General features: G+C 45.8%; 1 protein-coding gene across 1 annotated transcript in view; it reads right to left on the bottom strand.

Moving 5' to 3' along the window:
* Positions 1 to 23,865, bottom strand: part of astn1 (astrotactin 1) — a gene marked incomplete at both ends in the record, with an annotated part of 525,801 nt that overhangs the window by 412,432 nt on the left and 89,504 nt on the right. The window contains one exon of the mRNA XM_083653323.1: positions 14,714 to 14,901. Coding sequence (XP_083509449.1) covers positions 14,714 to 14,901 — 188 coding nt within the window. The remainder of the gene's footprint in view (positions 1 to 14,713; positions 14,902 to 23,865) is intronic.

Genomic DNA, 23,865 nt, shown 5'->3' with positions numbered 1-23,865 from the left:
GGTAGCAATCAATGAAAGGTAGCAATTCACCATGTTTCACCAAATATTGAGAACATTTTAAATTTACTGTAGTAAGCCGTGGAAAAAATGGTTTAGTTGTTCTGCAGTTGGTTTAAAACCGTATGATATTCATCAACAACAACTACTATACTACTACTACTTCTACTCTTACTATTATGATGATGATGATGATGATGATGATGATGATTATTATCATTACTATCATTATTATTATTATTATTATATTCAATTAGATGGCTTGTTATCATGTTAGTTACACTTTGTGAACGACATTTCTGATCATTTTACATTCTGGCAAGCAAATGGAATTGCTAGCAAATGGCTAAGAAGTAAAGAGAATTCTGCAGAGCCATGCTTTGTTGTCAGTGAACCTTTAAATTACATCGTATTGTGGTCGTATTGAATCGTGAATCATGTATCGGATCATGTCTCGTGAGATAAGCTTATTGCTCCACCCATAAACAGAAAAGTATGAAACATGAACAAGTTCAATGTTCCCTACATTCATCCATACAACATCATAATTTGAATTTATATATATTTCTACAATTAAAATTCCACAATCATTGTACTGTATCCAATATGAACACATATGACATCATTGTATATTAGCACAAGTCCAGACCCGAGCATGACGACTTGGTCACTGCACGTCTCCTTATCCTAATGGATTTTACCCCGATTGACATTTATTGGTTATATGATGGTGGCAGGAAGGAGATGAGCCTTTATCCTTCAAGGTGCCATAAACCAAAGTATTATCAGGCACTTTAGGCATAGTGCAGGGCAGGCCCCTGGGGGGGAGAGAGGTAGGCATAGTGCAGGCCCCTGGGGGGGTGAGAGGTAGGCATAGTGCAGGGCAGGCCCCTGGGGGGGTGAGAGGTAGGCATAGTGCAGGCCCCTGGGGGGGTGAGAGGTAGGCATAGTGCAGGCCCCTGGGGGGGTGAGAGGTAGGCATAGTGCAGGCCCCTGGGGGGGAGAGAGGTAGGCATAGTGCAGGCCCCTGGGGGGGAGAGAGGTAATGTTGGGGACTGTTAGACGGTCAAGACTGCTCCACCTTCATGTTGTCTTTTGTTGTCTGTATGGGAAATTAAATGGAGGCAGAAAAAGTCCAAGGTTCATTTTCCTCCAGTATTAACTTGGCACGGTGTCCTCTACGATTCCAGCCGACCGGTATGTACCGCTTCAGCTCCTGTGCCGAGTCTGATTTATTAAAAGGCACGCTGTCCGTTTCATCAGACACGGGGCCGCGGTGAAAATCCCAACGTTATTATCACAGACGACGCCCCGTCCGCTCCAAACGACTTGCCTGTGTGCTCATTGAGACAAAGCTCGAGGCACGGCGCCGACAAAGAGACAAACACACACAAAAACACATTAAGGGAAAAATTAGATTGCGCTCCGCAGACTCCCTGGTTTGACAGAATCGATTCCAGAGGACTAGTTGACTAGACGGCTCGTTTTAACGGGAACAAGAAATTGTCGGGATATAATGCACCTTTGGACTAAGGACCTGCTGCCTCTCCGTCGGCCGATACTGATCACCTTCTCGTTTCTATAGATTCTGTGGGATGTGGATGTTCTCCCTGCTCTGTGAGAGAGTGTATAGAAGAGGTAAAGTAGGGAGTGTCAGAGGGGACGAGGCTAACAGCCTGATTCAGAGCCACAACACAACAGGAGGCTTTTTAGCTGGCTGAGCTTACAGGGATGCTTCAGTGCTTTTATCCCCGGGACAAAAGAAAAGAAATGGCCTCATCCGAGTCTGAAAAACTGGGTACACTCAATCCTCGGCGAAAGTCTGCGAAACAACTTAAAGCAGTGGGTTCGGTTGTAAAGAACTTTTTTGCATTATTAAAACGGCTCAATTAATTTTGGCGCGTGAAAGGAAATAGTCCTGTTCTGTTGTCTGAGATGACAAACACGCTCGGCGTATGGGCCGCGCGTCCTGCTCACAGCCTGTGGGGAGGCGGCGGATTGCTCCGTCTCGCTCCGCAGCCTTTTGGAGAACACGGCGTGCTGCGAGGGTCTGACAGGGTGGGCTTCTACCACAGTGTGCTGCGAGGGTCTGACAGGGTGGGCTTCTACCACAGTGTGCTGCGAGGGTCTGACAGGGTGGGCTTCTACCACAGTGTGCTGCGAGGGTCTGACAGGGTGGGCTTCTACCACAGCTGCTGCTTTACAAGCGGCCGGCGCCGCATCGATTTCAGGTTTACGAGATCAATGCATCAAGTTTTTTAGGGGGGGCGGCCGCATGAATGTCAATGATGGAGCCATTGGTGTGGAGGATTAGATCCACGGGCTGAGCTGCGTTTACATGGAGCCTTTTATTCCACTAATAAGAATAGAAGCCAAATCAGAATCGCCTCATATAACCGCCTCAATCAGAATAAATCAGCCATTCCACAGCACATTTCATTCTTTTTTAGAGGGGTTTTATAACCCAATCATAATCCGTTCTAAGGATATATAAAAAAAAATCGTCAAGTAAAAACTCCTTCGGATTACTTTCAAACGGTTTCTGTGCCTGCTCGCTGATTTGGTATCATGGCTAGTTTTGACACCTGACAGCTCATTCAACGATCGCCTTCTCCCATTTATTGCTATTTATTGTTGGGCCTATGTGTTATGTTTAAAGGGAGGCTTTGCCCATTTTCAACCCACTTTGTATCATTATAATCTTGGTAATATAAGCAGATGGACAGCGCTTACCTTCTCTATATGTTTTCTACATGGAGAGATATCCATATTATCTGCCGGCAGAAGCTCCGTCCAAGCCAGCTGGTATGAGTCTTTAAGGCTCGTTAAGGCTCTCCATGCGAATCTTCGTGGATGCGCGCATAAAAAATAACAGCAGCCCTCAAGCAACATCTGCTCACTTCTGCCTCCAGAATGTCCAGAATGTTGCGTAAGGCGTCATTCACACATCGTACGTACACTATTCTGATTAAACGATCGCTTAATAACAAAGAATAGTATCAACGCGATAACGGTGCCAATGGCCCGAGACAGGTCCATCTTTTCAAAACGTCGTGCTCGATTCGCTCTTTTTGCGCAGGTTACAAACTTTTATTCTCACTAGAAATATTGCGAAATATTGCGATTATTTCACGCACTCATTTACAACGCCGCACAGTTCTGAGCGTGTGCAGTAGAGCGTTTGTGCGCCGCGTGGCACACCCCTCCGCCTTATTATATATTAGTAGTGAGATTATATATGTGGAGCAGGTAAACGCACACCTTAATGCGATCATTAGATTTAGCGCTCGTGTAAACACTTGCGTGGGAATCTTCCTTCAGAATGATTTCATTCAGAATCTGGCAAAAAAAACGTCTCATGTAACCGCCGCTAATGTGCCCCATTGCCCTCCTATAAACCCTTGGCAACCCTTGGTTTTGTGTGTGTGTGTGTGTGTGTGTGTGTGTGTGTGTGTGTGGGAAGAGGGCGGGCTCCAGCATTGATAGCGTAAACACTTGACAGTCATCTCGATGATGGTCTCGCTTGTTGCTGATAATTATTATGTCAAAACGAATGTATCAACAACTTCTCGATGTAAAAATGCTTTGTGTGGCGCTTTACATTGCATGGCCACCTAACTGTCCAAGTCCTTAATTTGCCCGGCACAGACTGGGCAGAGAGAAGGGGCCAGTCAGACTGCACGCTGCCTCAAACACCATAAGGCGCTGACAGACTCCACTGCTCCTCACCTTTTGGGTTGAGTGGGCACAGCGAGGGCTTTTTTCACACTACTGAACCACAACAAACTCTGCTACCTCCAGGGCTTTCGTGCAGCTGAGGTAAACCCAATCCGACCATATTGCTCAAACTGTGTACCGAGCAGCACCGAGGACAGTGTCAACTGTCAAGCTATATGGGCCAGGAGGAGTGCATTTGTTCATGTCAATTGCATTGATTATATTCATGTGCTGCTACGTGTGAATCGTTTCATGCATTATTTTGCGTGTGTGTATATCTTCACCTGTTGGTGTTTGGTTTGACTATGTTTGTATCAATTCAAAAGTTCCTTTATGGAAAACATCAAATCTAACCCCTGTTAGCATGAATTAACCCTATCGTGCTCCCACATGACATCATGGGCTTGGCCTGGCTGGCTGACTCGCTCACACTCAGTAAGTGGCAAGTGGGTTGATTCATGGAGGGCATGTAGCAAAACTGTAGCTGATTAGGGATGGGCCGATCCGATACTCGGTATCGTACCGATACTGGCCACAATCTGAACGGTGCTGACCAATCAAAAATGCTGCTAAAAGTTCTGTGTGTGAAAAAATAAAATGAAATAAAAAAAGTAGCAGTATTGCATAACTGAGTCATGTTGCAGTTGATATATTTCTTCGTTTTTTCCGTCCTTAACTCATTGAGTGCCAGCCACTTTTGGAGAACGGAAGCTCCCAGTGCCAGAGTTTCAGAGCGTTTTCAGTGATATCTCAAGGCCCACAGAATATTGTGTGATATTACTATGTAAACATGTAACCACCGTCTCCAAAGAACGAGGAGACTCTATTCTATCATCTGCAAAAAAAAGTTTATTGATACCATTTTCCGTTCTTTAGTTATGAGCCGGAGAAGATAGGCTGTTTTGAGCAAAAAGACAGGTTTCAAATTATAAGCTGAGATATTCAGCCTTTTGTGAAATGAAGCATTTCAAGCACATTCACTGACTCTAGCTAATATTTTCTGATGTAGTGACGTGGTGTAGTTCTGTGGAGCCTGCGTGCCCCACCCCCCTCTCCCCCCCTCAGCTGCAAACTCCTCCCCACACGCACCCAGTCTATTTTCGGAGCCTCCGTTTTTGCGCCGGGCGGCTCCCGGGCGGCTCCCAGCGCGACAAGGAAATGCCAAACGGGACTGCAGGGAAAGGTTTGGCCCTTCGGCGTCGGGTGCTGCCTTTCTGGCGGGTAATCGTGTGGAGAAACTATATGCAGACAGACAGAGGCAGAGGAGCTCAGTTGTGGGCGCGGATTGACTTATGTTCGCAGCCAACGTCAGCTGCAGACAGAGCAATCTATATGGCTCTGGCTGCAGCATGCATCGGTTTCTCTTTGATCACGGCTTTTTCCTGCAGTTTTCCGGACCTTTCTGTAATCTGGAGAGCACTGTCGCCACCTAATGAGTCCGTAAAATAGGTTATACACCTTCAATAGCTCCCATATTTGTACAGGAGATGCCTGATGCTTTGATCCACGTCCCACCGTCAAAAAACGCAATTGACGAACATACTCGTCCTTGGCACTCTACGTTACTAAACGAAATGACGAACATACTCGTCCATGGCACTCAATGAGTTAAGCAAAGTGCATCCAGACACATATATTATTAACAGCGTAGTTGTTTAGGAGAGGGAAACAGACGTATTGGATTGGTACAGTATTGGCATCGGCAGATACTCAAGGTCGTGGTATCAGACTTAAAGAATGGTGTCGACTCATCCCTACTTTTACAGCGATATCACACTGACTGGAGGAGCAGAGGTGTCTCAAAAAGTGAATCAATCACGCCACCATTACTTTAAATATCTGCGTCTATATTGTTTCAAATATACAGTGGTTTTTCTGTCTCTCTCTCTCTCTCTCTCTCTCTCTCTCTCTCTCTCTCTCTCTCTCTCTCTCTCTCTCTCTCTCTCTCTCTCTCTCTCTCTCTCTCTCTCTCTCAGGGGTGAATGTTCTTGTTGTTGTTTTTTCACTTTGTAGTAGTCTCCCCCTTTGGGGCTCTAGCTGACGTTGAGGGCATGTGTGTGAACCGTCTCACCTGGCGTTGGTAAAGACAAACACAAGGATAGTCATCTATTATGGATGATGGCCAGCCAGGGCCAGTGGAGGACAGGGTGGTCACCTTGTTGGATCTGAAAGCACAGGGAGACACTCTGAACTCTGAACACAGCCTGTGTTTACACAGGCGGGCTTCACACTTCTAACAGAAGGTACATTCAAAAATACTGGAGTACATTTCATTTTTTTGGATGGAAATGAGTTACTGTGCGGTTCAAATTTGGGAATCCTCTTCACGGCGGAGCATCATATCATGATGACTTACAAGAAAAAGGTTAAAATGACCTGGGTTAAAGACTGTAATGGCAACTGGGCCGGTATGACAGAAGACAATTCCCTGTTCTGGGCAGCAGAGCCCAAGTTTGGTGCAGTTCATTGAACTTGATTCCACTTTCGGATCCAGCCCATGATACGATTGGCTGGTCTTCAAGCCTAAAAAGGCTGCAGTCCCAACTCATCCATTAGGTATAAACGGTCTCGTGGTGAGCGCGGTGGCCAAGCACTGAACTGTAGCTGATTGGATGTTGTGCTCCCTGGCTGAACCAACCTGGCTGGGATGCACAGACCTGGGACCAGTTGTAGTTCAATCCGTATCCACAAAGCTTCGTACAGTAGTACTAAGAGTAGGTCCTAGTGGTGACATTCTGAGAAAACTCTCAGAGGGATGATTTTTTTTTTTTTTTTTTTTCCCCTTAAAAGCAAAGACTAAATCCTAGTAAATATAAAAGCTATTCACAAAGCATCTTAGCCCTAAGGTGGAAAACTGTGAGAGGAGGACTTTTAGGAGGAGCTTTTAGGAGTTTCTTAAGGGGAGAAGGAATTGGCTCAAAGACGCAGAAATATGGTATAAAGTCATCACAATGTTAAGACATTTAGCAACAGGCAACCAGTGCAGCAGTGATAATATACTCTAGGTGTATCACACAATCACAACTCCTTCAAACAAAATGCGGACAAAACAACAGCTTTGGATAGAGAGTTTTCTCTGTATTGTCTGTGGCACAGGTCCGCATCATCTGGAATATTTTCATGTTCAGAAATCGTCTATAAATTATACTAGTACTACTGAGTCTTGAGCCATTTTCACCAAATCTTAAAATCAAATGAGTAAAGTATAAATACATTGCATTCACCCAAATAAAGGCATAATGCGTCAAACTGTGAGGAGAAGTATTAAAAAAGTAAAGTACGGTATGGTTCATATGGTCCAATGACCTCTATTTTTATTTTATTTTTCATCGTATAAGCAAAGCGCGTGTTAATATTGGCTAAATTGGCTAAATTTACTGTCCCGTCATGAGAGCACCGACTCCTCCACTTTGATTGGCTAAATTGTGTTTTATCTTGTGTGATTCCTGGTGTTCATTCTGGATGACAAAAAGAGGCAGGTTGATTTTTCTGTCAACCACACTTCCTCACTACGATAAAAGCTTTTGTCCATTCCTTGCCTCAGAGTCGCTGTGAGAGAATGTCTAAATCCCTCCTAGGACTCCTTGTCTAAGCTAGGACTCCTTGTCTAAGGACTTTTAGGCTAAGATAAGAGCTTACAGTAGAAGATTCTCAGAATGTTTGTGGATACGGCCTAAAGTATTTGATAAAAACAACAAACATGGAAAGAGCGCTGTGAAACACAACCCTTGAGATCAAAGCGAAGGTAGAATTTATCCATAACGCTGGAGAGGCTGCTGGGGTTTTGGCTGTGTAAGGGAAAGCCAACGAGCCGTCAAATGATTGCGGGTAATTATATCTCTTACTGTATATCTACTATTTCTTGGTTTGATTCTGAAGCTCTGTGTAAAAAAGGGTCAGCAGAGCCTTTTCAAAGCTTCTCCTTGTGCATTCAGATCTGACATGTGTCCTCCGTTGGCCCTGGCCAGTCATCCTGATTCATACAGTTCTGAAGTTCTATAGGTCATTTTGAAATGTGAGATATTTCAATTCTACGATTCTAAACCGGCCCTCAACTGACCTGCTGCTAGCTAGTCCTTTCCAGTGTTAAAGTCTGCATGAAATCACATTTTGAGAGCATCTCGCTTCCTTACTGTGATGTATTTCCAGCAGAAACAGGATATTAATGCAGGACATAAATAATGTGGGGAGAGATCACTCAATGTGTAAACCAACATCAGTCAGTTGATATAGCAGATTTTGATATAAAAACGTAGTTTTTGTCTTCTTTTTTGTTATAAAATGTGAAACAGGTGTATGATACGGTAGGGAAAACGACATTGTAAAAAAAAGTCATTTTTCATTTCAGTGTGAGTTTACATAAGTCAAATGAATTACGAACAAACGAGTGTGTTTTATAGCCTCCGTGAACGGCTTTTTAGTCTTCCGCTGTCTGCCTCGGTTAAGGCAGGCAGCGCGAGAGCGGCCCCCGTGACAGGTGTGTGTTGGAGCTAAAAAAGCCATCAAGCAGACGTCGCGGGGCCCCTCTTGTACCCGCGAGGAGCAGAACAAGTGACACGACGTTGGATTTATAGGTCGGGGCCTCCGACTGGGTGGCAAGCTGCAGCGGGGCCCGGGCGGCACGCCGGCAACACCGCGTCCATCTGTCGCCGCGGTCTGCTCGGATCTGCATGCTAATCCCTCTGTACCAAAACCTCCGCGGGACACCTCGGTGGCGGCTGCCAAGCAGGGAATACAAAGACACCGACTGGAGCTTGATGGGATGCGAAATCCAGATAAAAATGTGAGGTTAGAGGGGGGGGGAACAATAAGGTTAGAAGAATAACCTCCATATTGGCTAGCAGGCGCACCTGGAGACATGAAAAGGCTGTCCCTGTTTGAGTGATGTTTGATGCTGGCGTCACGTTTGCTAATAGATGCACAACATGCAGAGTCAAGTCAAGGTCAGTTATTTGTAATTATTTCAAGGTCTGGACAATCATTGCCATTCAGTGAGTGTTCCTGCACAGCGCCCCTGCCTCCGCTCGGCGGATGGAGCTACTGGAAATACTCTTCTGAAGCTGACTAATCATTTGTGTATGCAGTTCTAATATGCTTTCAATGTCTGAAAATACATATCATCCATCAAAGCGCGATTGTAATGTCTTTGGGGCTGCGAAAGGGCACTGGGAGGAGGTGTGGCATATCTCACATCTAATAAATATACATTTCCTGGGGCAGGAAGAGGGAAGCGGGAGCGAGATCTGAGGATTCATTTTGCTACTATGCCGACATAGCAGATAAGGTTTGATACAGTGCAGGCGTGCAAAAATCTACATTTTGCGAGGGAAATGCAGAGCTTCGGTGCTTTATAAAAGGTATGTTCCATCCAGAAATACATACATACTGAAATAGTTTGCCACCTCGTTGATCTGCCTCCTGTCTCTCTGACATGAAATGCGTAAAAGTATCTATCACGTTTTCATTAGCAGCAGGTTAGACTACTGCAATGATCTTTTATCCGGTACAGCTCATTCAGAATGCCGCTGCCAGAGTTCTGACTCAGACTAAGGCCACGTTCAGACTAGGAGGCCAAATCCGATTTGTGAACTTTAATGACATATTAATGATTCTATCCAGATTGGTTTTATGAGTCTGGATGCTCCAAGTCTGATTTGTGTCACTTGTCCCAAACCACATATGGAGGTAGTTTCCAATCTGCTTTCGACTGATGTGACTTCAGTGTGGACGCGCTGATCACCCAAATCAGATTTGAGAGTGTCTTTTGCAGGGGGCGGGGACTTGAAGAGCAGAGAGCAGACATGCAAACACTGCCAGAAACATACAGATAGGCTCATTGTATCTGGACACACAGATCCGACTTGAACACTTGCCCAAATCAGATTTGTGGCAGTGCGGACACACTCCCAAATCAGATTTGGGAAACCAATAAAGATAATGATGATTCATGACTTTAGCAGCAAATCAGATTTGCCTGTAATGTGAACATGGCCTAAGAGAACAGAACACATTATAGCAGTTCTTAGGTCACTGCATTGGTTTCCAGTGTGCCATAGAATTCACGTTAGAATCCTGCTGCTTGCCTATAGAGCGCTAAATGGCTTAGCTCCAAAATACATTTCTGACCTGCTCTTAGAATATGAGCCACAGAGACCTCTGAGGTCATTTGGGACCTCTGGGTCTGTTAGTTGTTCCCGAGGTGAAAACTAAACTACAGGCGAAGAAGCTGCTTTTAGTAATTATGCTTCCAATTACTGGAATCAACTTCCAGAAGCAGTGAGATGTGCTCCCGTTGTAAGTCCTACAGTATAGGGGCTGTGGGGCCTGCCTATAGACCAGTGGTTCTCAAAAGAAATTCACATGAAGGACCCCTAAACTGACAAAGATTAGACCACGGACCCCCATTTGATAATAAGATTGATGCTTTTAGATGTTTTATTACAGAAAGTGTATAAAACCCATGACCAAAATAGTCATTGTGTTACTTATGAATGGAATTATAGCGAAAATAAATGTCCCGCCCTTTTGGCTGGGGACCCCTGGAACCCCCTCAAGGACCCCTGGGGGTCCCCGGACCCCCATTTGAGAACCACTGCTTATAGACCACTGGATAGGGGCTGTGGAGCCTGCCTATAGACCACTGGAAAGACTCCATCGAATACTTCTTCAAAGCATCCTTCAAGATCTAATCAAAATGTATTTCCTTTTGAGAGGACAAATTGAGGGAATCACTCTCAGAGAAGCTATACTGGCTAACCAGAGGTGTCACCACTGTTAGAGTGACTGCTCAATATCTTACTTTCTTTCGTTTCTAACGTCATCTTATGTTTTCTTTCTGTTTTATGTGTAGCACGCTGTATTGCCTTGTGTATGAAATGTGATATACACTGTGTACATAAAGTTTGCCTTGCCTTGTTATTTTTCGAGAAGATTTTTCCATGAAGCCTTGCCTACCTCTACGTGCCACTTCCTCCATCCTTTTACCACACCCATACTCCATGTCCAACATGTCAATACCTTTTACTACACCCATACTCCATGTCCAACATGTCAATACCTTTTACCACACCCATACTCCACGTCCAACATGTCAATACATTTTACTACACCCATACTCCATGTCCAACATGTCAATACCTTTTACCACACCCATACTCCATGTCCAACATGTCAATACCTTTTACTACACCCATACTCCATGTCCAACATGTCAATACCTTTTACCACACCCATACTCCACGTCCAACATGTCAATACATTTTACTACACCCATACTCCATGTCCAACATGTCAATACCTTTTACCACACCCATACTCCATGTCCAACATGTCAATACCTTTTACCACACCCATACTCCATGTCCAACATGTCAATACCTTTTACCACACCCATACTCCATGTCCAACATGTCAATACATTTTACTACACCCATACTCCATGTCCAACATGGCAATACCTTTTAGCACACCCATACTCCATGTCCAACATGTCAATACCTTTTACCACACCCATACTCCATGTCCAACATGTCAATACCTTTTACCACACCCATACTCCATGTCAATACCTTTTACCACACCCATACTCCATGTCCAACATGGCAATACCTTTTACCACACCCATACTCCATGTCCAACATGTCAATACCTTTTACCACAACCATACTCCATGTCCAACATGTCAATACCTTTTACCACACCCATACTCCATGTCAATACCTTTTACCACACCCATACTCCATGTCCAACATGGCAATACCTTTTACCACACCCATACTCCATGTCCAACATGGCAATACCTTTTACCACACCCATACTCCATGTCCAACATGGCAATACCTTTTACCACACCCATACTCCATGTCCAACATGTCAATACCTTTTACCACAACCATACTCCATGTCCAACATGGCAATACCTTTTACCACACCCACACTCCATGTCCAACATGTCAATACCTTTTACCACACCCATAATCCATGTCCAACATGTCAATACCTTTTACCACAACCATACTCCATGTCCAACATTGCAATACCTTTTACCACACCCACACTCCATGTCCAACATGTCAATACCTTTTACCACACCCACACTCCATGTCCAACATGTCAATACCTTTTACCACACCCATACTCCATGTCCAACATGTCAATACCTTTTACCACACCCACACTCCATGTCCAACATGTCAATACCTTTTACCACACCCACACTCCATGTCCAACATGTCAATACATTTTACCACACCCACACTCCATGTCCAACATGGCAATACCTTTTACCACACCCATACTCCATGTCCAACATGGCAATACCTTTTACCACACCCATACTCCATGTCCAACATGTCAATACCTTTTACCACAACCATACTCCATGTCCAACATGGCAATACCTTTTACCACACCCACACTCCATGTCCAACATGTCAATACCTTTTACCACACCCATACTCCATGTCCAACATGTCAATACCTTTTACCACAACCATACTCCATGTCCAACATGGCAATACCTTTTACCACACCCACACTCCATGTCCAACATGTCAATACCTTTTACCACACCCACACTCCATGTCCAACATGTCAATACCTTTTACCACACCCATACTCCATGTCCAACATGTCAATACCTTTTACCACACCCACACTCCATGTCCAACATGTCAATACCTTTTACCACACCCACACTCCATGTCCAACATGTCAATACCTTTTACCACACCCACACTCCATGTCCAACATGTCAATACATTTTACCACACCCACACTCCATGTCCAACATGTCAATACCTTTTACCACACCCACACTCCATGTCCAACATGTCAATACATTTTACCACACCCACACTCCATGTCCAACATGTCAATACATTTTACCACACCAACACTCCATGTCCAACATGTCAATACCGTTTACCACACCCACACTCCATGTCCAACATGTCAATACCTTTTACCACACCCACACTCCATGTCCAACATGTCAATACATTTTACCACACCCACACTCCATGTCCAACATGGCAATACCTTTTACCACACCCATACTCCATGTCCAACATGGCAATACCTTTTACCACACCCATACTCCATGTCCAACATGTCAATACCTTTTACCACAACCATACTCCATGTCCAACATGGCAATACCTTTTACCACACCCACACTCCATGTCCAACATGTCAATACCTTTTACCACACCCATACTCCATGTCCAACATGTCAATACCTTTTACCACAACCATACTCCATGTCCAACATGGCAATACCTTTTACCACACCCACACTCCATGTCCAACATGTCAATACCTTTTACCACACCCACACTCCATGTCCAACATGTCAATACCTTTTACCACACCCATACTCCATGTCCAACATGTCAATACCTTTTACCACACCCACACTCCATGTCCAACATGTCAATACCTTTTACCACACCCACACTCCATGTCCAACATGTCAATACCTTTTACCACACCCACACTCCATGTCCAACATGTCAATACATTTTACCACACCCACACTCCATGTCCAACATGTCAATACATTTGACCACACCCACACTCCATGTCCAACATGTCAATACATTTTACCACACCCACACTCCATGTCCAACATGTCAATACCTTTTACCACACCCACACTCCATGTCCAACATGTCAATACCTTTTACCACACCCACACTCCATGTCCAACATGTCAATACATTTTACCACACCCACACTCCATGTCCAACATGTCAATACCTTTTACCACACCCACACTCCATGTCCAACATGTCAATACCTTTTACCACACCCACACTCCATGTCCAACATGTCAATAGCGGTGGCGGTCTGCAGAATAACAGGCTAAAGTGCATATTCTGTGTGCACTCACCATGCTGTGCGTTCAACTTAAACCAATCAAGCAGCGGTGTGTCAGTGAGTGGAGTGCCACAACCCTCCTTTAAACATGGATCTCACTGCCTTTTTCTTTTGGACGCGCTGTGAATCTTTCGGACGTGTTGTGAATCTTTCGGACGTGTTGTGAATCTTTCAGACGTGTTGTGAATCTTTCAGCCGTGTTGTGAATTCAACATTTTGGCCTGAGCACAGCTACTGTACCATGACAGAGATGTGCAGGATACAGAGATCGCTTTTGTTCTTTTCCTTTCCTTTTCTTTTTGTCTGTGTTTTGTAAATGATTTTTTTTTGTTGCTCTAGAACGGTTATTGTACCATGGCAGACATCTGCATGATTTATCTGCTCCCCCCAAAAACCTTTTGTCCCGGAGAAGAGTGCAGTCGACTATTTCAGTTTGAATATATAGAGGAGGGGAAGACAAAAAGAAAAGAAAACAAGAGGAGCCACTCTTTATCTTGTCTTGAAGACGACATCTTTGAGGATATTTCAAGCGAGGATAACCCAAAGGTCCCACACACACCGAAAGGGGTTTATCTACTTTAAAACCACAGGGCTTAACACATAAAAAACATTCTGAGCCTGAAAAGTTCCTGACCGCACCATCGCACCATATATTTGTCTACTTCTATATAAATCTAGTCCGATAAGAAGAACAAAAACAAGTGACACATTTCTGTCCTGAATGAATGAATATTCAACACACAGCAAACCTAGTGAAATAAGGATAAGTGTGGAGCACCCCAGGGATCACCTGGTATTACAGAATATACTGTGGAAATCACATCACATGGAAACTCATAAACCGTGCCCACAGATTAGTTCATTGGATCAAAATTAAAGAAGCTCGCATTCCATTGGTAAACGTAAAAAATATTGCTGTGTTTTGCTGAATATGATTGGATAAAACACATCAAAAAACAAAGCATCCACATGCCGAGAATCAGGCACGTGACGTGGCCAGAGGTCTTTATGCCCTGAACCCATATCCATATATTTATTTTTATACCCATATAAAAATAAAATAATAAGCTATAAAGCAGATGTTGTGTGAACATTTCCGCCCTGGAACAGATGCGTTTACCATGACAGAGATATGCAGGATGCGGAGTTCCTCCTCTGCCGAGTCGCCCGCTGGGTCTTCGGTGGGGGAGAGCCCCGGGAGGTTCATGCTGCCGTCCTGGTGGTGGATGTGGAACAACAGAGTCCCGTTCTCCAGCCACTGCTGCCTCCAGCGCACCAGGGGGATGTCCTCCGAGTTCCCCAAGATCTCTGCCAGACAACAACAACACACAGAGGGGACAGAGTTGCGTCACATGTTTTCCTAGCAACCCTGGCTGGCGTCATCTTGGAGGTACACAGGACAATTGACTAACTAATCATCAGGATCTAAAAATAACCAGGTGTGTGTGTGTGTGTGTGTGTGTGTGTGTGCGTGTGCGTGTGTGTGTGCGTGTGCGTGTGTGTGTGCGTGTGTGTGCGTGTGTGTGTGCGTGCATGCGTGCGTGTGCGTGCGTGTTTTCTTCAAACATATTGCGCGTCTATTGCATGTGATTGCATGTGATTATAGATTGGATTTGACTGGATGACTGACACCCAGTGTGCGGTTATGTTATTTGACTGACACCCAAAACGCGGCTGTCACAAATCCCGCATAGGCTGTCAGTCAGCAATCAAATGTCAAATGACAGTCGACACGGAGGCCCTGTCAGCACCAGCACTTGACAGTCCACCGCCACAGTCGGCGTGCTGCACAATGTGACGCGGTACATTTAAACAGAAAGTACGGCCCTCTCTAGTCTCACGAGCCAGACAAGTCCCGCCTTACAAACTCACTCAAATGTCAGCTTGGAATTAAGTAAATAACGAGGACACGATTCTTGTTCCGACCGGGAGAAACAAAGAGAAAAGAATAAGATGTTATGTTACAAAGATTCTTGGACTGGGGATCTGTGGTATATGCTTTTCTGTCTGTGATTATGGTGGTTGGTAAATGTTTTCATCTACCCGCTACAGAGGATGGTGGAGAAAAAGTTAATGTCAGACCCTGCTGATAATGGTTATCTAACAACCATGCTAAGATATACTGTATGTCAAAACTAGTCGTGGCGTAGTCATGTACGTAGGTCCAATTATCTCACCATGGTTCTGCAGCGCACAATCACTCAACAACATGAGCTGTGCAAGCACACAAAGCATGCGAGGCACGCTAGAAATTCACACCATATTTATAGCTAACGTTATAAGTAAAAGTGAACAGTCTGTCTTTACTCCACAATACAAGGTGTAGCTTGTAGAGAGTGAGCTCAGTTAAACTGAACCTATTGTTGTTTTGGCGCGGTTCGCTAGCAAACATTTCCAGTGTTGCCTGTCCATTCCACGTCCTTGTCAGTGGCTGAAGTTGTGCCAGAATACGTTTTCGTCTTCTGCTAGCTAACTAGCAAGTGAGCTAACCTCCCAGTAAGCTAATTTACCAAAGCAACGCATGTGCATGCACCTACTACTCCCTACAAGCCGTGGGTTCAAAACACCAAACTATCCCTTTAACAAGACAATGACAGCTGACCTCATACTGTCCTCGGCTATGGGGACAATTGAGCTAAGGCCCATCAACATGGCCGCCAGAAGATACAATACATTACCTGCCAGCCCTCTGGCTGCCAACACCGCTGTGCCATTGTTTTCACAACCACAGAGACCACACTAAAACTAATGTTGTCCTTTCACTGTCACACACTGCCTTTCAAACACAGTCGAGTGAAATCCAGCTGAAATAGACTGTAGGGAGAAAGGAGAAAACGGTGATGCTAGGGGGACACTTGCCACAACGACAGGGAGAAGATAATATCAGTCAGTTTAGTGATCTCATCTTGAGAATGACATCTTTGGGGATGGCCCCAGGAGGAAAATCAAACACGCCTAACACAGTCTAAATGTTTAGATCTACCCATAATTATTCAGAAGGAGCAAAAGAAGAAGAAATAATTAAGCTATATGAAAAGAGGGAGTGAACGGTGTTTTTATGAGAGCCGACAGCTGAGGGTTTATGGTTATTCTCACAGAACATAAAACTGCTTCATTGGCCTGTTGAAAATGCACACTGTCACTGTACCCCCGTCGCTGCCTCTCCAGCCCCCACGTTCCCCTTGTAAATATTAGTGATCCACACCGAAACACAAGTGGAAGACATTAGGAATGCATGACAAGGCATTGTGGGTGACATTCTGTTGTGTCAGTGTGCGGTGTAGGAAAGGTGCATTGTGGGTGACATTCTGTTGTGTCAGTGCGCGGTGTAGGAAAGGTGCATTGTGGGTGACATTCTGTTGTGTCAGTGTGCGGTGTAGGAAAGGTGCATTGTGGGTGACATTCTGTTATGTCAGTGTGCGGTGTAGGAAAGGTGCATTGTGGGTGACATTCTGTTATGTCAGTGTGCGGTGTAGGAAAGGTGCATTGTGGGTGACATTCTGTTATGTCAGCGCACGGTGTAGGAAAGGTGCATTGTGGGTGACATTCTGTTGTGTCAGTGCGCGGTGTAGGAAAGGTGTATTGTGGGTGACATTCTGTTGTGTCAGCGCGCGGTGTAGGAAAGGTGCATTGTGGGTGACATTCTGTTGTGTCAGTGTGCGGTGTAGGAAAGGTGTATTGTGGGTGACATTCTGTTGTGTCAGCGCGCGGTGTAGGAAAGGTGCATTGTGGGTGACATTCTGTTGTGTCAGCGCGCGGTGTAGGAAAGGTGCATTGTGGGTGACATTCTGTTGTGTCAGCGCGCGGTGTAGGAAAGGTGCATTGTGGGTGACATTCTGTTGTGTCAGTGCGCGGTGTAGGAAAGGTGCATTGTGGGTGACATTCTGTTGTGTCAGCGCGCGGTGTAGGAAAGGTGTATTGTGGGTGACATTCTGTTGTGTCAGTGCGCGGTGTAGGAAAGGTGCATTGTGGGTGACATTCTGTTGTGTCAGTGTGCGGTGTAGGAAAGGTGCATTGTGGGTGACATTCTGTTGTGTCAGTGTGCGGTGTAGGAAAGGTGCATTGTGGGTGACATTCTGTTGTGTCAGTGTGCGGTGTAGGAAAGGTGCATTGTGGGTGACATTCTGTTGTGTCAGTGTGCGGTGTAGGAAAGGTGCATTGTGGGTGACATTCTGTTGCGTCAGTGTGCGGTGTAGGAAAGGTGCATTGTGGGTGACATTCTGTTGTGTCAGCGCGCGGTGTAGGAAAGGTGCATTGTGGGTGACATTCTGTTGTGTCAGTGTGCGGTGTAGGAAAGGTGCATTGTGGGTGACATTCTGTTGTGTCAGTGTGCGGTGTAGGAAAGGTGCATTGTGGGTGACATTCTGTTGTGTCAGCGCGCGGTGTAGGAAAGGTGCATTGTGGGTGACATTCTGTTGTGTCAGCGCGCGGTGTAGGAAAGGTGTATTGTGGGTGACATTCTGTTGTGTCAGTGCGCGGTGTAGGAAAGGTGCATTGTGGGTGACATTCTGTTGTGTCAGTGTGCGGTGTAGGAAAGGTGCATTGTGGGTGACATTCTGTTGTGTCAGTGTGCGGTGTAGGAAAGGTGCATTGTGGGTGACATTCTGTTGTGTCAGTGTGCGGTGTAGGAAAGGTGCATTGTGGGTGACATTCTGTTGTGTCAGTGTGCGGTGTAGGAAAGGTGCATTGTGGGTGACATTCTGTTGTGTCAGCGCGCGGTGTAGGAAAGGTGCATTGTGGGTGACATTCTGTTGTGTCAGTGTGCGGTGTAGGAAAGGTGCATTGTGGGTGACATTCTGTTGTGTCAGTGCGCGGTGTAGGAAAGGTGCATTGTGGGTGACATTCTGTTGTGTCAGTGTGCGGTGTAGGAAAGGTGCATTGTGGGTGACATTCTGTTGTGTCAGTGTGCGGTGTAGGAAAGGTGCATTGTGGGTGACATTCTGTTGTGTCAGTGTGTGCGGTGTAGGAAAGGTGCATTGTGGGTGACATTCTGTTGTGTTAGCGCGCGGTGTAGGAAAGGTGCATTGTGGGTGACATTCTGTTGTGTCAGTGCGCGGTGTAGGAAAGGTGCATTGTGGGTGACATTCTGTTGTGTCAGCGCGCGGTGTAGGAAAGGTGCATTGTGGGTTACATTCTGTTGTGTCAGTGCGTGGTGTAGGAAAGGTGCATTGTGGGTGACATTCTGTTGTGTCAGTGTGCGGTGTAGGAAAGGTGCATTGTGGGTGACATACTGTTATGTCAGCGCGCGGTGTAGGAAAGGTGCATTGTGGGTGACATTCTGTTATGTCAGCGCGCGGTGTAGGAAAGGTGCATTGTGGGTGACATACTGTTATGTCAGCGCGCGGTGTAGGAAAGGTGCATTGTGGGTGACATTCTGTTATGTCAGCGCGCGGTGTAGGAAAGGTGCATTGTGGGTGACGTTCTGTTATGTCAGCGCACGGTGTAGGAAAGGTGCATTGTGGGTGACATACTGTTATGTCAGCGCGCGGTGTAGGAAAGGTGCATTGTGGGTGACGTTCTGTTATGTCAGCGCACGGTGTAGGAAAGGTGCATTGTGGGTGACATACTGTTATGTCAGTGCGCGGTGTAGGAAAGGTGCATTGTGGGTGACATTCTGTTATGTCAGTGCGCGGTGTAGGAAAGGTGCATTGTGGGTGACATTCTGTTGTGTCAGTGCGCGGTGTAGGAAAGGTGCATTGTGGGTGACATTCTGTTATGTCAGCGCGCGGTGTAGGAAAGGTGCATTGTGGGTGACATACTGTTATGTCAGCGCGCGGTGTAGGAAAGGTGCATTGTGGGTGACGTTCTGTTATGTCAGCGCGCGGTGTAGGAAAGGTGTATTGTGGGTGACGTTCTGTTATGTCAGCGCACGGTGTAGGAAAGGTGCATTGTGGGTGACGTTCTGTTATGTCAGCGCACGGTGTAGGAAAGGTGCATTGTGGGTGACGTTCTGTTATGTCAGCGCGCGGTGTAGGAAAGGTGCATTGTGGGTGACGTTCTGTTGTGTCAGCGCACGGTGTAGGAAAGGTGCATTGTGGGTGACGTTCTGTTATGTCAGCGCGCGGTGTAGGAAAGGTGTATTGTGGGTGACATACTGTTATGTCAGTGCGCGGTGTAGGAAAGGTGCATTGTGGGTGACGTTCTGTTGTGTCAGCGCACGGTGTAGGAAAGGTGCATTGTGGGTGACGTTCTGTTGTGTCAGCGCACGGTGTAGGAAAGGTGCATTGTGGGTGACGTTCTGTTATGTCAGCGCGCGGTGTAGGAAAGGTGCATTGTGGGTGACATACTGTTATGTCAGTGCGCGGTGTAGGAAAGGTGCATTGTGGGTGACATTCTGTTATGTCAGTGTGCGGTGTAGGAAAGGTGCATTGTGGGTGACGTTCTGTTATGTCAGCGCGCGGTGTAGGAAAGGTGCATTGTGGGTGACGTTCTGTTATGTCAGCGCACGGTGTAGGAAAGGTGCATTGTGGGTGACGTTCTGTTATGTCAGCGCACGGTGTAGGAAAGGTGCATTGTGGGTGACGTTCTGTTATGTCAGCGCACGGTGTAGGAAAGGTGCATTGTGGGTGACGTTCTGTTATGTCAGCGCACGGTGTAGGAAAGGTGCATTGTGGGTGACGTTCTGTTATGTCAGCGCGCGGTGTAGGAAAGGTGCATTGTGGGTGACATACTGTTATGTCAGTGCGCGGTGTAGGAAAGGTGCATTGTGGGTGACGTTCTGTTATGTCAGCGCACGGTGTAGGAAAGGTGCATTGTGGGTGACGTTCTGTTATGTCAGCGCACGGTGTAGGAAAGGTGCATTGTGGGTGACGTTCTGTTATGTCAGCGCACGGTGTAGGAAAGGTGCATTGTGGGTGACATACTGTTATGTCAGCGCGCGGTGTAGGAAAGGTGCATTGTGGGTGACATTCTGTTGTGTCAGTGCGCGGTGTAGGAAAGGTGTATTGTGGGTGACATACTGTTATGTCAGTGCGCGGTGTAGGAAAGGTGTATTGTGGGTGACATTCTGTTGTGTCAGTGCGCGGTGTAGGAAAGGTGCATTGTGGGTGACATACTGTTATGTCAGTGCGCGGTGTAGGAAAGGTGTATTGTGGGTGACATTCTGTTGTGTCAGTGTGCGGTGTAGGAAAGGTGCATTGTGGGTGACATTCTGTTGTGTCAGTGTGCGGTGTAGGAAAGGTGCATTGTGGGTGACATTCTGTTATGTCAGTGTGCGGTGTAGGAAAGGTGCATTGTGGGTGACATACTGTTATGTCAGCGTGCGGTGTAGGAAAGGTGCATTGTGGGTGACATTCTGTTGTGTCAGTGCGCGGTGTAGGAAAGGTGCATTGTGGGTGACATTCTGTTGTGTCAGTGTGCGGTGTAGGAAAGGTGCATTGTGGGTGACATTCTGTTATGTCAGCGCGCGGTGTAGGAAAGGTGCATTGTGGGTGACATACTGTTGTGTCAGTGCGCGGTGTAGGAAAGGTGCATTGTGGGTTACATTCTGTTGTGTCAGTGCGCGGTGTAGGAAAGGTGCATTGTGGGTGACGTTCTGTTATGTCAGCGCGCGGTGTAGGAAAGGTGCATTGTGGGTTACATTCTGTTGTGTCAGTGTGCGGTGTAGGAAAGGTGCATTGTGGGTGACATTCTGTTGTGTCAGTGTGCGGTGTAGGAAAGGTGCATTGTGGGTGACGTTCTGTTATGTCAGCGCACGGTGTAGGAAAGGTGCATTGTGGGTGACATACTGTTATGTCAGCGCGCGGTGTAGGAAAGGTGCATTGTGGGTGACATACTGTTATGTCAGTGTGCGGTGTAGGAAAGGTGCATTGTGGGTGACATTCTGTTATGTCAGTGCGCGGTGTAGGAAAGGTGCATTGTGGGTTACATTCTGTTGTGTCAGTGCGCGGTGTAGGAAAGGTGCATTGTGGGTGACGTTCTGTTATGTCAGCGCGCGGTGTAGGAAAGGTGCATTGTGGGTTACATTCTGTTGTGTCAGTGCGCGGTGTAGGAAAGGTGCATTGTGGGTGACGTTCTGTTATGTCAGCGCGCGGTGTAGGAAAGGTGCATTGTGGGTGACATACTGTTATGTCAGCGCGCGGTGTAGGAAAGGTGCATTCGGCTCGTAAGTCACACGGAGTCAGTGCATTAGAGCAGAATGTGTGAGTTGAACCAGAGGTCATACTGTAGCTGTGCAAGACTGCAACGCAAATCCCACCTCCATCTACTCACTGCTGTAGCAGGCTGTTGCTGGCTAAGTAGGAGATGATCTTGGCCTGGTCTTTGTGGTTTCTATACACTGTACCGCTAAGTGAACTGCTTTGATCACCCAGTATGTAAGGTCACTGCTAAAGACCTGGGGCCGGTTACACAAAACACCTTGAGATTTTCCTTAAAGTCAGAATTAAGGTTTCCATAAAATAAAATTGCTTGCACAAAACACCCTTCTTCTCCATAAGGTGAAACATTTTAAGGAAAACTTGAGGACAAGACTTAAGGGTGTTTTGTGCAACCAAATTTATTTTATGGACACCATAACTGTGTCCATACATTTTAACTCAAGGTGTTTTGTGCAACCGGCCCATGTTAGTGAACATTTTCATATAAATAAACGTCCACTTTCTATTGTCAATCAATATAAAAAGGTGTACCATTTCTCTCGTTTCCATGATGTCAGACACTTATAATAACAATCAGTGGCAAAAACAAGCACCTCTAGTGGGCGTAAAGTGACGGTGCGCGCATGCCCCGTCACAGCCCGTTTTGAAGCTGCCGGGTGAAACGACCTCGCTCAATACTGGACCCATTAAAAAAAAAAATCTCCTGATTAATCACTTAGACACAAAAACATGGGGAAATATAGGGTCCCAGTTTGAAAAACGCCTCTAAGTTACCCTTTAACTAAGGTGTTGGCTTGGAATTGCAACAGCATAACAAGATTCACAGTGTATTCCTTTACACTGTTTACGGACTGTTCGAGGCTCCTCGGATCGACCATTACACTAATTGCTAGCATGACACAAAGCAGTACAAAAACCTATTATCTAAATTGGCGTACATCCTATCAAATAAGTCAAAGTCGCATTTACACAGAAGTGCCACAATAAACACTTCACACAGAAGAACCCAAGAGGTTACAGTCATAAAAAACAACAACAATCTAAACACATGATTAAACGCAGGAAAAAAGAACCAATGCAAGCACAATGCGGAACAGATGTGGGTGCTGGGGGGTGCACAGTCCATTAGTGAAGAGTGTATAATTGATCAAAGTCCACCGGGGGAGCTGCTGTATTCCTGTAGCAGTGGTTGCAGGGAGAAATCAGGACCTGTAAATAATGAAGAGGCATAGGCCTGATCAAAAGAGCAGGGCCAGTGCTGACGGACTCAAAGCAGTGTTAGTGGAGGCACTTCAGTTGGCATGGGAGATGAGAATAGAGAGGCAAAGTGACAGCCTACTCCCTGCTTCAGCACTGTACCAGAGATTTTCATACGCCATTTATTTTCCCATAGACATTTCATAAAATGCCTCTTAAAAATAGTTTTACTTGGTCAAACCAAACGGTTCAGCTATATTTAGAATCGGGAGAGACCATAGAACATTTCACTCCGACCAAAACGTAAAAACAACAACACAGAAAAAATATTTTCTTTAAATCTTTTAATGTTTTGGTCCGAGTGAAATGTTATGTGGTCTCTCCTGTTTCTAAATATATCTGAACCGTTTGACGAAGTAAAACTATTTGTATAAGCCCGTTACGAAATGTCTATGGGAAAATAAATGGCGGATGAAAATCTCTGGTACAGTGCTGAAGCAGGAAGTGACGTTCCACTTTGCCTCTCTATGAGGACAGAAACAAGCAGGACTGTCGAGCGCAGGGGGGGAAGCGTATAGGAGAGTGCAGAGGTAACGCGCCGAACGGAACGCACACGATTGCCAAACCCACTTATCACTGCGACGCAATAGTGTGGAAATCTATATAGGGCCACCCCCCCCCGGTGCTACACCATAACACTGATTACTAGTCTAAGAAATACTTGCAAGCAAGATTTTTTTTTACTGCTGATGGCAGACTTTTACACCGTGTACTCAACTTTAGCAGCGTGTTCCTTGTATTGAGTTACAGCCGTTTTTTTTTTGCACCTGCACAAAGCGTGTCTCCATTGATTGCCGGCTTTAAAAATCCTTTAATCTGTGTTGTCCCCTTCGTTCTCTGGTGCCACTTGGCTGCCTGGGGGGAATAAGACATCAATAATGGATCAAAGGTGGAACCTTTGCAAGGATTCACCTGA

This window comes from Poromitra crassiceps (assembly GCF_964638095.1).
Source record: "Poromitra crassiceps genome assembly, chromosome: 17".
Classification (NCBI taxonomy): domain Eukaryota; kingdom Metazoa; phylum Chordata; class Actinopteri; order Beryciformes; family Melamphaidae; genus Poromitra; species Poromitra crassiceps.
Note: the sequence above shows the minus strand (reverse complement) of the source record. Positions and strands in the feature narration are given on the sequence as shown.